This window comes from Telmatherina bonti (genome assembly GCF_933228915.1).
Source record: "Telmatherina bonti genome assembly, chromosome: 12".
NCBI classification, from domain to species: Eukaryota; Metazoa; Chordata; class Actinopteri; order Atheriniformes; family Telmatherinidae; genus Telmatherina; species Telmatherina bonti.
This window is the reverse complement of record NC_136610.1, coordinates 26,063,652-26,079,980: the sequence shown is the minus strand read 5'-3', so window position 1 is coordinate 26,079,980 and position 16,329 is coordinate 26,063,652. Positions and strand designations below refer to the sequence as shown.

General features: G+C 37.5%; 1 protein-coding gene across 1 annotated transcript; it reads left to right on the top strand.

Annotated features, from left to right (window-relative positions):
* Positions 1-902: 902 nt before the first annotated feature.
* Positions 903-16,190, top strand: LOC306763344 (protocadherin gamma-A11-like; the record flags this gene model as incomplete). Its single annotated transcript, XM_079250130.1, has 3 exons — positions 903-1,050; positions 7,596-8,084; positions 14,452-16,190. The coding sequence occupies 3 exons, from the start codon at positions 903-905 to the stop codon at positions 16,188-16,190; spliced, it is 2,376 nt and encodes a 791-aa protein (XP_079106256.1).
* Positions 16,191-16,329: the final 139 nt, after the last annotated feature.

Genomic DNA, 16,329 nt, shown 5'->3' with positions numbered 1-16,329 from the left:
AATGTCATGTTAATAGTTAAACTAGTAGCAATTTAATGTTTCCTGCAGTTCTGTCTATCTAACAATACACCCTTTTTCTATCTTCTTAAGTCCAGGTCCTTTGGGGACCAAGGCCCCTGCTAGTTTAGGATATTTCGGCTTTTAGTCACCTCAATAGGTCAAAAGTGGACTTTCTGGGGAAAAAAGAAGTGGAAAGTCTTGAAGAGACCCATTTATTGTCAGTTAATTTTACTTAATTATTAGCTTGGTGAACCAGAACCAGGTTCACCAAGTTCACCATATTTTGATCAAAGGGAGCTATTCAGAAACTCACATTCTGATGTAGTAATATTCTTCAGATTTAATGTTGCACAAATAAAAATCTGCAAACCCATTCAATCAGATTATTGTATAATGTCAGAATCTGTATGGGTGCTATGATATTGACTCTTCGTTTTTTGTTCTTACACTGACAAGAGATATTTTAATTGCTCAGCAACAATATATAGAATTTAATGATTTATTATGCTTCGTAGAATATGCAGTATTTAAGTATATGCATATCATGATGAGCTAAGTCGTTGTGAGAAATCAAATAATTTCATGTTACCAGATTTAGAACAAATCTGAATTACGCTTTTGAAAATATATCTAAACACCAAAGATGTTTAAGAAAGTGTACAAAAAATGAGTATTAGTTTGAAAATTTCTTTTCATGTTTTTTGTTGTTTTGTGACTCAACTTTAGATGTCGCTGTACTCCACCATTAAGAGATTTAATACTAGTTTCCTTTGTGGGACGAAGGAAGATAAAGCCACATTCGCAGCGAATGCTCTTACTTCATGTTTTTTTTTTTGTTTTTTTTTTTTTGCGTTTCATGGTTCCATGAGTTACTCTTGAATGCAAAGGCGTTACAAATAAGAATGGATTACAAAACTATGTTTACTTCGTGGAGCTGTTTCTTCCTTTTGTTGCACATCGCAAATGGGGACATCAGCTATTCTTTCCCCGAAGAAATGAAACGGGGATCAGTGATTGGGAATATTGCCAAAGATCTTGGGTTGTCGTCGGGTGCGCTGTCGGTCAGAAGAGCCCGCATTGACACCGACGGGACTGATAAACGTTACTGCGACATAAACCTGAGCAGCGGAGAGCTGATTGTGGCCGACAGGATGGATCGTGAGGGGATTTGTGGTGAAAAGGCTTCGTGCATCTTAAAATATGAGCTCGTCCTGGAAAATCCTCTTGAACTTCATCGTATCAGTCTTAACATTCAAGATATCAATGACAACTCGCCACATTTTAATGAAAATAGCATGGATCTAGAAATTCAGGAGTCGGCAGATAGAGGAGCTCGCTTTGTGATTGAGGAGGCGCGTGATGCAGATGTGGGACAGAATTCTGTTCAGCAGTACAGCCTTGAGAAGAACGATAATTTTATTGTGACTTATAACAAAAACAAATTAGAACTTATTCTTGAGAAAGAGCTTGATCGTGAAAAACAAAGCGAAATTAATTTACTGCTTTCAGCTCTAGATGGTGGGTCTCCTCAGAGATCAGGTACAGTAGTCATACACGTTATTGTACTGGACGCTAATGACAACGCCCCGGTGTTCAGCCAGGACATTTATGAAGCCAGTCTTCCTGAAAACTCTCCTTTAGATACAGTTGTGGTGAAAGTGAGTGCAACTGATGCTGATGATGGAATCAATGGAGATGTGACTTATGACTTTGGGCATGTATCTGATGATGTGAAGAAAGTTTTTAAAATCGACCAGAAGGGAGGTGAGCTGAGATTAACTGGCGCTGTTGACTTTGAAATGACTAAATCATTTGAAATACGCATTCGAGCAAAGGATGGTTTTGGGCTTTCATCCTATGCTAAGGTAATAATTTATATCAGTGATATGAATGATAATGCCCCTGTAGTGAGTCTGAAGTCACTGTCTAATCCCATGCCAGAAAACACCCCACCTGGTACAGAGGTGGGCATCGTTAACGTACAAGACAGAGACTCTGAGAATAACCGACAAGTCCGCTGCTCAATTCAGGAAAAAGTCCCTTTTAATTTGGTTCCTTCTATTAAAAACTACTATTCTCTGGTGACCACAGGACAGTTGGACCGTGAGCTGGTGTCTGATTACAACATTACAATCACTGCCACTGATGAGGGCTCTCCACCTCTGTCCTCCTCTAAAACTGTTCATCTATCTGTAGCTGACATCAATGACAACCCACCTGTGTTTGAGGAACAGTCCTACAGCGCATATGTGACTGAAAATAACAAACCAGGCTCCACTTTATGTTCAGTTACTGCTCGAGACCCCGACTGGAGACAAAATGGTACAGTGATTTATTCTCTGTTACCTGGTGAGGTGAACGGTGCTCTGGTGTCCTCCTATCTGTCTGTTAACGGAGATACAGGCGTGATACATGCTGTGAGGTCATTTGACTATGAACAGTTCAGGAGTTTCAAAGTCCAGGTGATGGCCAGAGACAACGGTTCTCCTCCACTCAGCAGCAATGTGACAGTCAGTGTTTTTATATCTGATGTGAATGACAACTCTCCTCAGATACTGTATCCCACCCTGGATGGTAGCTCTTTTATGACTGAGCTGATTCCCAAAGCTGCACATGGAGGCTCTTTAGTATCCAAAGTGATAGCAGTGGATGCAGATTCTGGACAGAACGCCTGGCTGTCTTATCACATATTGAAATCCACTGATCCTGGACTTTTCAGTATTGGTCTCCACAGCGGAGAGATCAGGACACAGCGGGACATTTCAGAATCTGACAGCATGAAACAGAACCTTATTGTGGCAGTGAAAGACAACGGACAGCCCTCTCTGTCTGCCACCTGTTCCATGTATTTACTTATTTCTGATAACTTGGCTGAAGTGCCAGAACTGAAGGATATTTCTTATGATGAGAAGAATTCCAAACTAACTTCTTACTTGATCATCGCGCTGGTGTCTGTATCCACCTTTTTTCTGACTTTCATCATCATAATCCTGGGTGTGAGGTTTTGTCGCAGGAGAAAGCCCAGACTGTTGTTTGATGGAGCAGTTGCCATCCCCAGTGCGTACCTCCCTCCTAATTACGCAGATGTTGACGGCACAGGAACTTTACGCAGTACTTACAATTATGATGGATACCTGACAACAGGATCTAGAACCAGTGACTTCAAGTTTGTATCATCTTACAATGACAACACGCTGCCTGCTGACCAGACTCTGAGGAAAAGTCCATCAGATTTTGTTGAATCGCTTGTTGAATCTTTCGGAGGACTGGAAGAGTGTATAAAGGTATGATGTCACATGTCAACTATTTATTTCAAGCATCCACACAAACTATTTGTCTTAAACTCTTATTGTAGAACATCATGTTTTTTTTGTCTTTCATATCAGTTTTACGTTCAGAGTCATCCTTTAACTTTTTCAAATGTTTTCGCTTCATTCTGTTCAAATTAACTTGTTCAGTCGTGTTCTGAAAAGCTCTTTATTTTTATGAGGCCATAACAGTCATTAATGCACATTAAATAGGAAAACACTGCATGAGTATTAGTTTTTCCACACTCTTTCTTTTATGTGTCTACTAGTGAAGTAAGCAGCCACGTCTATTTTTAAGAATAACTGACAACATTTCCTGTATATTGTAAATAATACCATTATACTTTGGACCATAATTTAAATGACATAGAAATAAGAGAATAGTGTAGTGTGTGCAGAGCATGTTAATTTCAAAGAAAACAATCTTCTCCTCAGATTTAAACAATATAGCAACAATGTTCTGACTTAAAAATACAATAAACAAAAAAACTAAACAAAAAAAAAAAAAACAACAAAAAAAAAAAACTGATTAATCAGGAGTTTGTCAATAATCACAACTTTAAATCACAGCTTTTACTATTTTTGACATGGTCACAGCCAATTTTTAATCTCGTGTATATGACACTTTTTCCCCAAGACCTCAAAAAGTTCTGAATTCTTAAGGTTTGTGATTAATCATCTTTCTTTTACTGTCAAACCAGAAGTTTTCAGTATGTTTGCAATTTTTAAAATCAGCTGGCCATGACAAGCTCTTGATTTGGTGATTTTCCATCCAGATCTTGAGTCTTCTGACTTTGTGTAATGTAGGATTGATGCACTAGAAATACGAATTGCCTGAGTTGGGGAGCACAGTTTTAGCATAATGACGCAAATGTTTCTTTTTAGGATATATTCAAACTTGGATGAATTAATGCATTCTTCATAAATAAATGTCTACCTGATGCCCATCTAGATTCTCCATATTTGACTGTTGGTGCAAGGCATAGTTGTAGACTCATCTGAGAAGACTTTATACTGTGTTCTAGCATTCTTGTCTTTCACAAACATCAGACTGACTCTTTGCTTTTCAGTGATGAATGTTTTTTTCAAACTTTGCATGACTTCAGACCTGCCTATAGGATCATCTTTCAAACTGTTCTTGTTGTGCTCTTCACCACAGTCTCCATTTACCAGGTTGTTTGATGTTCTCCTAAAGTTTTTGAGTGAGAAGTTTTCGGTCATCTCTTTCGGTGCTAAACTGTCTTTGCCTTCTACCAGAAGGCAAAGACAGTTTGTGATAGTACAAATAGTAATAGTAATAACAACAACAACAACAACAGTTGTTGTTGTTGTTGTTGTTATTATATTGTTATTATATTGTTCGAAGTTCAGATTTAATTAAATTAATTAAAGCAGGCTTTTTTTTTTTTGCTCTATATTTGCATGCCTCCTATGTCTAAATACCTCGACTGCAGTTTTTTGGGGTTTTTTTTGTTGTTTTTTTTTTTACAGGGCTCGATTTTCCAGTTTTTACTGGAATGTTAGAAACTTTCAGTGATGACAATGACAGCCTATACAGTATATTCACATTATATACATATGTATCTGGGGAAAAAAGCACACCATTGCCTTGTACACATATGTGACGTTATTTACATTATACTGTAGCCATCTTCATCATGAGATCTTCATAAAAGATTCTTACTGTATTTATGACTGAGCCTTCCATTTCAATGTCACATCAAAACATCATTCCTTCCACATTATTTTCTTTTATCATACATCTACAGCTTTGAAGCTTTTGTGTGGATTCTGAATTTTAGAATTAAATGTGTGTTATGTTTTAATGCATTCCCAAGATAGCTACTTACATTATATTAAAAAGCATATTCTCTAAGTAGGTGCCACATGAAGGCATCCAAATGACCACACTGTTCATACTCTTAAGTCAAAGGAAGGTGCGGCTAATGCACCCTTTTAAAGCTTTAAAAAATGATTTTGTCCTGAGGTGCCACTATTTCTAAATTTAGTGTTTATTTTCAGATGTGTTTTATCACAACTGTTTTTGCTGTACATTGTTTATAATTCATTTCTGTTTGGACCAAATTTATGTATTAAATACTGTTATTATTTAGATGTTTTGACCTGGCAAGTCAGATTGTTTAGGCTTTCTCATTTGAACAACCTACTCCCTGATAAGGAAAACCCCATAGTGTTGAAGCTGTATTGTGTGATTGCAGGTACTAAACTGATGTAGTGCTGTTACTAATGTGTTACTAATGGTAGAAAGCGATGGGATGCAGTCTGAATGGGAAATGGTGAAACCTTGGGGGTTTTGTCCCTTTTGAAGTTGTGTGGTTTTGAATTATTTTTGTCTCCATTCAAGTATATGTTCTTGGTTGTAGCACTACCTTTTGTGTTTTAATGATATGCTTATCCTGATTTTAACTACAATCAATATCCCCAGCAACTTTTTGGGATTTCTGTCTGCTGTCCTTACCTTCAGTTTTCATACATTAATGATATTCTAAATTTTTGCCTAAGAACTGGGTAGTTATTCCATATAAGAAAGGGAGGTAAAGCCACTAATTGTCATTTTACTGTTTTTATTCCTTCAAAGCAAACTCACCTCATTTGAAAGTTTAAATACCAGCATTTTTGTGAACAGGCTATACTGTTTTCTGGAGTTTTATAGTAACATAGCTCTCTTCTAATATAACATACTCTTATAATCTTGCAATTTTTCTTCATATCAGTGATAAAACAACCTCAGTCTCAAACATCTTTGCTGCCTTTGGGCTAATTTTAGTGGTCTAATTTGGGTAGTTCTTTGCTTGAAGCCCTTCTTGAACCATTGCCGGGTTAAATCAATTTAACTCAGGTGGTTTTGTTTGCTAGGAAAGCATTTTTTCCTTTTTCAGTTGTAGATGTATGTTTATGGTTTTTGTTCATGGTTAGTATTGTTATTTTTCCTTTAGATTTACTCTGTTTGGAGTGATTCATATATGCTTCTTTTATTTTGGATTTATTTTCATCCTTTGGAGGAACTCAGGTGTTTAAATACAAAATCTATTTATTTCTGTTGATCCACCCTTTAGATCCTCTTTCTGGTTCTCTTCAGAAAAATACATATTTTCATTGATCGATAGTTGACTTACAGGACAATATGTCTTATCACTTTAAGTAATGCCTCTTGTTGTATCATGGGTTTTTGTGCTTTGTCTGAAATAATTGACAACATTTTTGAGCATTCATTTTTCATTATTTAGGATATTCCTTCACTTCACTGTGAAGACATTATTAGGTCAACACATTTATTTCTGTGTTTCCTCAGACAGTAACACCATTTTCACTGCAACAACTATTATTTTTTAAGTTTTAAGTATTGTTTAATGAACTTTAATTAAAGTTTAAAATATCTAGGTGACATTTTGTCATGGAATATTAAATTAATCAGACCATATTGTTCGTTGTCCTTCAGAATTTTTTTTGCAATGCTATCTGCAAGGATATGAAACCCACTTCAGATCTATGTCTTCAGAAATAGATTGATTTGAAGCATAGCTGTAGTGTTAAGTCAGACGTCAGTACAGAAGTATTCAAAGAGGAAAAATAGATGTTAAAGTTACAGCACTCTAAATACAGTTACCTCTGTCTGGTTTTGGAACAAAGGTGAGTCTGAGCTCAGAACCACCTGTTAAATCAACAAGTAAATATTATTGTGGAGTAAGAAAAATACACGTTGAAACCATTATCCTCAGATAGTTGCTTAATCAAGATGAAGAACACGTGTCTGGTAACCGAGAAGAAAGGTGGAAACGTCTTTGTAATTAAACACAAAATTATGAACATCATAGGCCTACATATAACATTTTAGGAATTTATATAACAAAATATTACTTGTTGTCTTTGTATTTAGATTGGAATATTACACTACTTGCAAGGCAGAACTTATTGACAACATCGTATGAGTGATTTTTCTTCATCTAACTCACGATGGCGCTGTACACTAGCTGGAGGATTATTTAAATCGTCTAGCATTTGCTGTAGATAAGCATTCGATTCCCTTGTGTGAGGGCAATCACCTCGTCTTTGCAGTTCGTATTATATGGTTTCATTTGTTTAATTTCTTTAAAATTTTATCGATAACAATGGGTTCGAAAATCACCTTCCTTCAATGGTGTGGATTTTATTTTCTCATACATTGGTTCAATGTTGCATATGGAGACATAAGCTATTCTTTGTCAGAGGAAATGAAACGGGGATCAGTGATTGGCAATCTTGCCAAGGATCTTGTGCTGAAGACAGGAGCGCTGTCCACCAGAAGAGCCCGCATTGACAACGACGGGACTGATAAACGTTACTGCGACATAAACCTGAACAGCGGAGAGCTGATTGTGGCCGACAGGATGGATCGTGAGGCGATTTGTGGAGAAAGAGCTTCGTGCGTCCTAAAACAAGAGCTCGTGCTGGAAAATCCTCTTGAGCTTCATCGTATCAGTCTTCACATTCAAGATATTAATGACAACTCCCCCAAGTTTAAAGAAGAATTGATCAATTTAGAAATTCGTGAATCGGCAGACAGGGGAGCTCGCTTTGTGATAGAGGAGGCGCACGATGCGGATGTAGGACAGAATTCAGTTCAGCAGTACAGCCTTCAGAAGAACGACAATTTCATTTTGGCAGCCAATAAGAACACATTAGAACTTGTTCTTGACAAAGAGCTTGATCGTGAAAAACAGAATGAAATTGATTTGCTGCTTTCAGCTCTAGATGGCGGGTCTCCTCAGAGATCAGGTACAGTAGTCATACACGTCACTGTGTTGGACGCTAATGATAATGTACCCGTGTTTAGCCACGGCGTTTATGAAGCAAGTCTTCCTGAAAACGCTCCTTTAAATACTGTTGTTGTTAAAGTGAGTGCAACTGATGCAGATGAAGGAATCAATGGAGATGTGACTTATGACTTTGGGCATGTATCTGATGAAGTGATTCAATTATTTAGCATTGACAGTAAATTAGGAGAAATTAAAGTAATTGGTGTTGTTGATTATGAAACAGCAAAATCATTTGAAATACGTGTGAAAGCAAAAGATGGGTTAGGGCTTTCATCCTATGCTAAGGCCATAATTTCAATTACTGATGTGAATGACAACGCCCCTATTGTTAGTCTGAAATCACTGATCAATCCCATACCAGAAAACATCCCTCCTGGTACTGAAGTGGGCATCCTTAATGTGCAGGACAGAGACTCTGAGAATAACCGACAAGTTCGCTGCAGTATTCAGCAAAATGTTCCATTTAAGTTGGTTCCATCTATTAAAAACTACTATTCCCTGATAACCACAGGACACCTGGACCGCGAGCTGGTGGCTGATTACAACATTACAATCACTGCCACTGATGAGGGCTCTCCACCTCTGTCCTCCTTTCAAACTGTTCATTTATCTGTAGCTGACATCAACGACAACCCACCTGTGTTTGAGGAACAGGCCTACAGTGCATATGTGACTGAAAATAACAAACCTGGCTCCACTTTATGTTCAGTTACTGCTCGAGATCCTGACTGGAGACAAAACGGTACAGTGATTTACTCTTTGTTACCTGGTGAGGGGAACGGTACTCCAGTGTCCTCCTATCTATCAGTTAACAGTGATACTGGCGCAATCCACGCTGTGAGATCCTTTGATTATGAACAGTTCAGGAGTTTCAAAGTCCAGGTGATGGCCAGAGACAATGGTTCACCTCCACTCAGCAGCAATGTGACAGTCAGTGTTTTTATATCTGATGTGAATGACAACTCTCCTCAGATACTGTATCCCACCCCGGATGGTAGCTCCTTCATGACTGAACTAATTCCCAAAGCCGCACACGGAGGTTCTTTAGTGTCCAAAGTGATAGCAGTGGATGCAGACTCTGGACAGAATGCCTGGCTTTCATATCACATTGTGAAATCCACTGATCCTGGACTTTTCAGTATTGGTCTCCACAGCGGAGAGATCAGGACACAGCGGGACATTGCAGAATCTGACAGCATGAAACAGAACCTTATTGTGGCAGTGAAAGACAACGGACTCCCCTCTCTGTCTGCCACCTGTTCCATGTATTTACTTATTTCTGATAACTTGGCTGAGGTGCCAGAACTGAAGGATATTTCTTATGATGAGAAGAATTCCAAACTAACTTCCTACCTGATCATCGCGTTGGTGTCTGTATCCACCTTTTTTCTAACCTTCATCATCATCATCCTGGGTGTGAGGTTTTGTCGCAGGAGAAAGCCCAGACTGTTGTTTGATGGAGCAGTTGCCATCCCCAGTGCTTATCTCCCTCCTAATTACGCAGATGTTGATGGCACAGGAACTTTACGCAGCACTTACAATTATGAAGGATACATGACAACAGGATCCAGAACCAGTGACTTTAAGTTCGTAACATCATACAATGACAACACGCTGCCTGCTGACCAGACTCTGAAGAAAAGTCCTTCATATTTTTCTGATGCGTTTGAAGAATTGGAAGCGTGTACAGAGGTATGAGTGCTCACTGTGATATTTATTTCCAATTACCTACATAAAACATTTTTTTTCTCACACACTTTTAAGTTCAACCGTGGTCCCTTAAACATTTCATATTCATTTATTCTTCAAAACACATTGCTTTCCCTCTTGCTGGCATTTATACTTCTTTTTTTCCTCTTAAGCTGTCTTATATTCTCTGTGATTGTAGTGATACATTATTTTTAAGTAGAGCCTTTCATACTTTTTTTAGTTATTTTTTTTTATTTCAATCAGACTTCAATGGTATTCTATCAACAAAGATCTCTTCATGTTTTATGAAACTCGGCATTCATTTGTACTGTGCATTTTTCACAGTTTTTCTCAGCCGCTTTGGTGCATTTTATACATCACTAAATACATTTGCACATCAGTTAATCCATTTCTCAAAGCAATCAGTACAAACTGCAAAACCTAATTGATAACCTGCAAGTGTGTCACTTGCTCAAAATATATAGCTCGTTCATCAAAAGCAAGTATTCATGTCAATGAAAGTGGCAGTGTCATTAAAATGAAAAGTCCTGACACCATTGTTTCTGAACAAGATATTCAAATGGCTTTGAATCTGCCTACGTCGTTGGCCTCTTCTTCCTCTTCCCCTGTTTTATCCTCTTCCCATTCCTTTCCACACTCTCACCCCTCTTCCACGAGGGTGTCCTTCCATTTCTGTGTCACAGTATTGTTGAAATAGTACACACTAAGTCCCTCTTGGTTCATATATGCTTGTAAAATGAGGGTTTATGGGATTCAGCTCTGAGTGATTGCAGTGAATTAGCTTATTATTGATTGCAACTAATGCTTCACACACCACTTCTCATCAATGAAAGCTGAGGTTCACCTGAGAGAAATTGTTCAATTTAGGAGACATTGTCTGGAAAAAAAAAAAAAAACAACACTATTTAAACATATTTATACAATGTGCTTGACATATTTTGGCAATTAATTTAACATTTTTGTATGTAATGACTCAAGCAATGAAATGAGGACTATTAGTTTTATGTGGAATGACTATTCAGCATTCGCAAGTATAGTTCATTTTGACTGACATGACCTTAGCAAATGATAATGTTATAAAACAGCAGAGAGTTGTATGAAAGCAATTGATGCATGTACAAAAGCATTTGCATTTTGTTGGAAGGAATGAGAAACTGCTACTATGATGTGCACAAATGACTAAATGTTGTGGTGGTTGAACTAACTGTCACGCAAATGTTCATACTGATGGGAGAAATGCACCAAAGTGACTGAGAAAAACTTTTAATGCCCAGTTTTTACACTTTGCTGCTGATGACTTATACATTACTGGCAATGATAAAAAGTTTTTTTTTTCTTAATTTTGCTTCATTTAAATCTGCAATGAACATTTTAAAAAATTATTTTTATGCGTTTTTCCAGAATTTACATCAAGTTTCTTATCATGTTTTCATCAAAATGTTTCAATTTTTAATTTAGTCCATTAGACAAGTGGTCATTGACTTGGATCCTTAAGCCCAACCATCCAGCAGGTTTTAGTGTTTTCCTGTTACAACAGACCTGATTAAAATGAGAAGATTCTCAAGCAAGTTGTTATTAAGTTCTGCACTACCTGTTTATGAGCCAATAATTTGAGTCAGATGTGCTCCAGTAGGGAAACACTAATCCCTAGAGAACGGTAGATCTTGCTGAGTAGACTTTATGACCACAAGTTTTGTCTGTAGCATTAAGAGGGGATTTGTGATACATTTTAATGCTTCCTTCAGACTGACCCAGATAACAGGCAATATGTATCTTGTGGTAAAATCGACTGCTTTTAGACGCCTAACTGTGCTTGCTAATCTTATTCTAAGTGATTTATTCATGCTGAAAATATGTAATAATGTACAACTTTGTGCTGCTTAATGATCTGGACATTATTTAGGAACTTATATGTGATGTGTTTTTAACAGGATTTTTTTTATTTTGATTTTATTTAAATGGTGTGCATCGACCACCCTTACTGCAAAGAACAATATAAGTAAAGTAAAAGAAACAACACTGTTGTTTTTCAGATTGTAATGTCCTGTTTACATTATTGTGTTAAGTCAGTGACTCCTGGTAAAGGGGCTTTCTTTCAGTCATAACATTATGATTAGTCTATATAATCCGGTCTGGATTTTAAGAGCTATAAAAATCTTTTTACTTTAGTCTCACAGATCCCTTCTTGAGGATAATCAATTAGATTTCATGCAGGTTGTCTGCTTGATTGATCAGGCTGTCTTTATTACTTATAAGTGCATATTTATTAAGTTTTCAGTGCTTGGTGTTGACTACAGAATTTTTTCTTGGATTTTTGAGACTTATTTTAATTCATGAAAGTACAATGGTTTTTTATGCCGGACATATTATTAGTTACTTTTTACTATGATGTTCCACCACAATGTACTTCCAGCTTGTTTCTTCTAATATTTGGGGCATAATAATGAGCTTTTTCCCTCTCTTCAGAAAAGTGCAAACTTGTGGTCAGTTGTAGTTCACTTTTAAGGCTATACATGAATTCACTTTGTGTCATACAACATTGTTATGCATTGAGTTATCTTGTAATATGAAAATTTCCACCGTGTTCACATGACGACAGTATTCAGTCTATGAATGTGTAATTGCATTGCCTTGACCTTGTTCAACCACCATTTTAATTTAAAGCAAACTTCTCAGTGTTTGCACATATTAAGTAAGAATTTGTCTTTAACTTTCATAAGTCCAATTTGATATATATGGTAGATACAGTTTCGAAACCTTTTAACATTACTTAAAATCTTTGCTCCAAATCCTGTTGAACACAATCTGATTCTTGTCTTCTGCACCTGAATGGAGATTAGAAAGCAAAAGATCACACGAGAATCATTTTTTAGCATGATCACATAATGAATGGTAAATAGCCTTAAAAACTTTGCAATGTTTTTATTTTTTCAAAAATATTTGATTAAAGGGAACAATAAACACCATATTTAAAAAAAAACTTTTTCTCACCAGTTTTTCATGAGTCGAGTCTAGGAAGGTTAAGGCATTTGGATAAAAATAAACAAGCTATTGTATTGATATGTTTGCTATGCACTGCAAAAGTCAGACAACAGGTAGGATATGGTGATCAATGATTTTCTTTGAAACTAATATGAAAAATTAAATTGTGGGCACAGCTGAAGTGTTTGGACATCTCTTATTGTTAGTACATGACATACAATAAGGTTCAACAGAATAACTGTTTGATTTACAAGACATATTATTATGAAAACACTTGAACCACTTTTGTTTGTTTTTGCTTTAAAACACCTTGGGTCTTTTTGTGTTTCTTCTTCTTCTTATAATAATAATAATAATAATAATAATAATAATAATAATAATAATAATAATAATAATAATAATAATAATAATAAGTTAAGATAATATTCTGATTGTGGTGTGAAATCAAACAAGCACAAAAACTATTCCACTAAAAGTGTGGGATAAGAAAGTTACTGCAGTTTATCAAATGGACAGCAAACTCTATGTTTGGTGGCAGAGAACAAAGACTGGATCTACTCGGTCATTAACCACAATTGTAAATATTACGTTTATTAAGACAAGCATAGGCTACTGTACGCTAAATCATGTCTAAATGTCACAAACAATTGCATCCTTGAGCATGCCTCAAAGAAAACTGCAGATGTAAATATTGAACATGTGCAAAGAAGAATACTTCTGATTTTATTTACAATGAATGAAAATATTTTGAAATCTATCTTCAATATGTCCTGTGAAATTTGTATGAGGGATTTTGCTTGATGTAGGCTACCTCACGGTGGCGCTGTACACCAGCTGGAAGAGGATTGAAATCGTCAAGCATTTTCTGGCACATTTTCTTGTTCACTTGCGTAGGTAAGGATAAGCATCATGGCTTTTTAGTCCTGGTCGTCGTCTTATGGTTCAAATGTCCGTTTTACTTTATAAACTCGTTCACTAACAATAGACGATGGGTTCGAAAATGACCTTGTTTCAGAAGATTGTGTTTTATATCGTTCTAATATCGGTCCACGTCGCATATGGAGACATAAGCTATTCTTTGTCAGAGGAAATGAAACGGGGATCAGTGATTGGGAATCTTGCCAAGGATCTTGTACTGAAGACAGGAGCGCTTTCCACCAGAAGAGCCCGCATTGACAACGACGGGACTGATAAACGCTACTGCGACATAAACCTGAACAGCGGAGAGCTGATTGTGGCCGACAGGATGGATCGTGAGGCGATTTGTGGAGAAAGAGCTTCGTGCGTCCTAAAACAAGAGCTTGTCCTGGAGAATCCTCTTGAGCTTCATCGCATCAGTCTTCACATTCAAGATATTAATGACAACTCCCCAAATTTCAAAGAAGAAATGATTAATTTGGAAATTCATGAGTCGGCAGTCAGAGGAGCTCGCTTTGTGATAGAGGAGGCGCACGACGCGGATGTAGGACAGAATTCAGTTCAGCAGTACAGCCTTCAGAAGAACGATAATTTCATTTTGGCAGCCAATAAGAACACATTAGAACTTGTTCTTGACAAAGAGCTTGATCGTGAAAAACAGAATGAAATTGATTTGCTGCTTTCAGCTCTAGATGGCGGGTCTCCTCAGAGATCAGGTACAGTAGTCATACACGTCACTGTGTTGGACGCTAATGATAATGTACCCGTGTTTAGCCACGGCGTTTATGAAGCAAGTCTTCCTGAAAACGCTCCGTTAAATACTGTTGTTGTTAAAGTGAGTGCAACTGATGCAGATGAAGGAATCAATGGAGATGTGACTTATGACTTTGGGCATGTATCTGATGAAGTGATTAATTTATTTAGCATTGACAGTAAATTAGGAGAAATTAAAGTAATTGGTGTTGTTGATTATGAAACAGCAAAATCATTTGAAATACGTGTAAAAGCAAAAGATGGGTTAGGGCTTTCATCCTATGCTAAGGCCATAATTTCAATTACTGATGTGAATGACAACGCCCCTATTGTTAGTCTGAAATCACTGATAAATCCCATACCAGAAAACATCCCTCCTGGTACTGAAGTGGGCATCCTTAATGTGCAGGACAGAGACTCTGAGAATAACCGACAAGTCCGCTGCAGTATTCAGCAAAATGTTCCATTTAAGCTGGTTCCATCTATTAAAAACTATTATTCTCTAGTGACCACAGGACACCTGGACCGTGAACTAGTGTCTGATTACAACATTACAATAACTGCCACTGATGAGGGCTCGCCACCTCTGTCCTCCTCTAAAACTGTTCATTTATCTGTAGCTGATATCAATGACAACCCACCTGTGTTTGAGGAACAGTCCTACAGCGCATATGTGACTGAAAATAACAAACCTGGCTCCACATTATGTTCAGTTACTGCTCGAGATCCCGACTGGAGACAGAACGGCACCGTGATCTATTCTCTGCTACCTGGTGAGGTGAACGGTGCTAAAGTGTCCTCCTATCTGTCTGTTAATGGAGATACAGGCGTGATCCACGTTGTGAGGTCATTTGATTATGAACAGTTCAGGAGCTTTAAAGTCCAGGTGATGGCCAGAGACAACGGTTCTCCTCCACTCAGCAGCAATGTGACAGTCAGTGTTTTTATATCTGATGTGAATGACAACTCTCCTCAAATACTGTATCCCACACTGGATGGTACCTCCTTTATGACTGAGCTGGTGCCAAAAGCTGCACATGGAGGCTCTTTAGTATCCAAAGTGATAGCAGTGGATGCAGACTCCGGACAGAATGCCTGGCTTTCATATCACATAGTAAAATCCACTGATCCTGGACTTTTCAGTATTGGTCTCCACAGCGGAGAGATCAGGACACAGCGGGACATTTCAGGATCTGACAGCATGAAACAGAACCTTATTGTGGCAGTGAAAGACAACGGACAGCCCTCTCTGTCTGCCACCTGCTCCATGTATTTACTTATTTCTGATAACTTGGCTGAGGTGCCAGAACTGAAGGATATTTCTTATGATGAGAAGAATTCCAAACTAACCTCCTACCTGATCATTGCGCTGGTTTCTGTATCCACCTTTTTTCTGACCTTCATCATCATCATCCTGGGTGTGAGGTTTTGTCGCAGGAGAAAGCCCAGACTGTTGTTTGATGGAGCAGTTGCCATCCCCGGTGCTTGTCTCCCTCCTAATTATGCAGATGTTGACGGCACAGGAACTTTACGCAGCACTTACAATTATGAAGGATACCTGACAACAGGATCCAGAACCAGTGACTTCAAGTTTGTGTCATCTTACAATGACAACACGCTGCCTGCTGATCAGACTCTGAGGAAAAGTCCTTCATATTTTGCTGATTCCTTTGGAGAGCTCGATGGCATTACTGAGGTATGAGTAAGCTTTGCCAAAATATCATTTTCTAATTAATGAGAACCATAGCATTTTTTTTTTTTTTTTTTTGTTATTTCCGGTCTTATACCTTAACAGAATTAGGTATTTTTTCATATAGCCTATATAAGCCAATATAAATATA